The sequence below is a fragment of the Volvox carteri genome, assembly GCF_000143455.1.
Source record: "Volvox carteri f. nagariensis unplaced genomic scaffold VOLCAscaffold_30, whole genome shotgun sequence".
Lineage (NCBI taxonomy): Eukaryota > Viridiplantae > Chlorophyta > Chlorophyceae > Chlamydomonadales > Volvocaceae > Volvox > Volvox carteri.
This window is the reverse complement of record NW_003307573.1, coordinates 822,023-822,605: the sequence shown is the minus strand read 5'-3', so window position 1 is coordinate 822,605 and position 583 is coordinate 822,023. Positions and strand designations below refer to the sequence as shown.

The following is a 583-nucleotide window of genomic DNA, read 5'->3' as shown; positions in this document are numbered from 1 at the left end:
CCGCCGGCGGCGGCGGCGGCGATGGCCGCCGCCGCCGCTGCTGATGAGCGGAATGCATCGCAGCCACGTACGGCTTTCGCTGATGCGGCAGCGGCGGAAGCTATTGTCGCCTCCGCCACCCCCGCCGCCGCCGGCGGTGGAGCAGCAGCAGCAGCAGGCGGTGGTACCTTTGACGGCGGCGGCGGCTTGTGGCCTTTTGATTCAATTGGTAGCGGCGGCAGCGGCAGCTGGTTAGGTGGCGCTGGGCCGACGGCGACTGCCGCCGCCGCCGCCGCGGCGCCGTATAGTCCACCAGATAGCCGGCGGTTAGGTTCAGCGGATGTTCTGTGTACGGCAGCGGTGGAGTTTGAGCGATTTGTGTGCGACTTGCTGACGGCCTTGCTGTGAGGGGGATGTCTGGGGGTGTTGGCCTCAGGGTATGTGTATGTGTATGTATGTGTATGTATGTGTATGTATGTGTATGTATGTGTATGTATGTGTATGTATGTGTATGTATGTGTATGTATGTGTATGTATGTGTATGTGTATGTATGTGTGTGTAAAAGTGTGTGTAAAAGTGTGTGTAAAAGCTGTGTAAAACGTG

At 58.5% G+C, this 583-nt stretch overlaps 1 protein-coding gene across 1 annotated transcript in view; it reads left to right on the top strand.

Annotated features, from left to right (window-relative positions):
• VOLCADRAFT_93235 (uncharacterized protein) overlaps positions 1 to 387 on the top strand; it is a gene marked incomplete at both ends in the record, with an annotated part of 14,671 nt that extends 14,284 nt beyond the window's left edge. The window contains one exon of the mRNA XM_002952546.1: positions 64 to 387. Coding sequence (XP_002952592.1) covers positions 64 to 387 — 324 coding nt within the window. The remainder of the gene's footprint in view (positions 1 to 63) is intronic.
• Between the last annotated feature and the right edge of the window lie 196 nt (positions 388 to 583).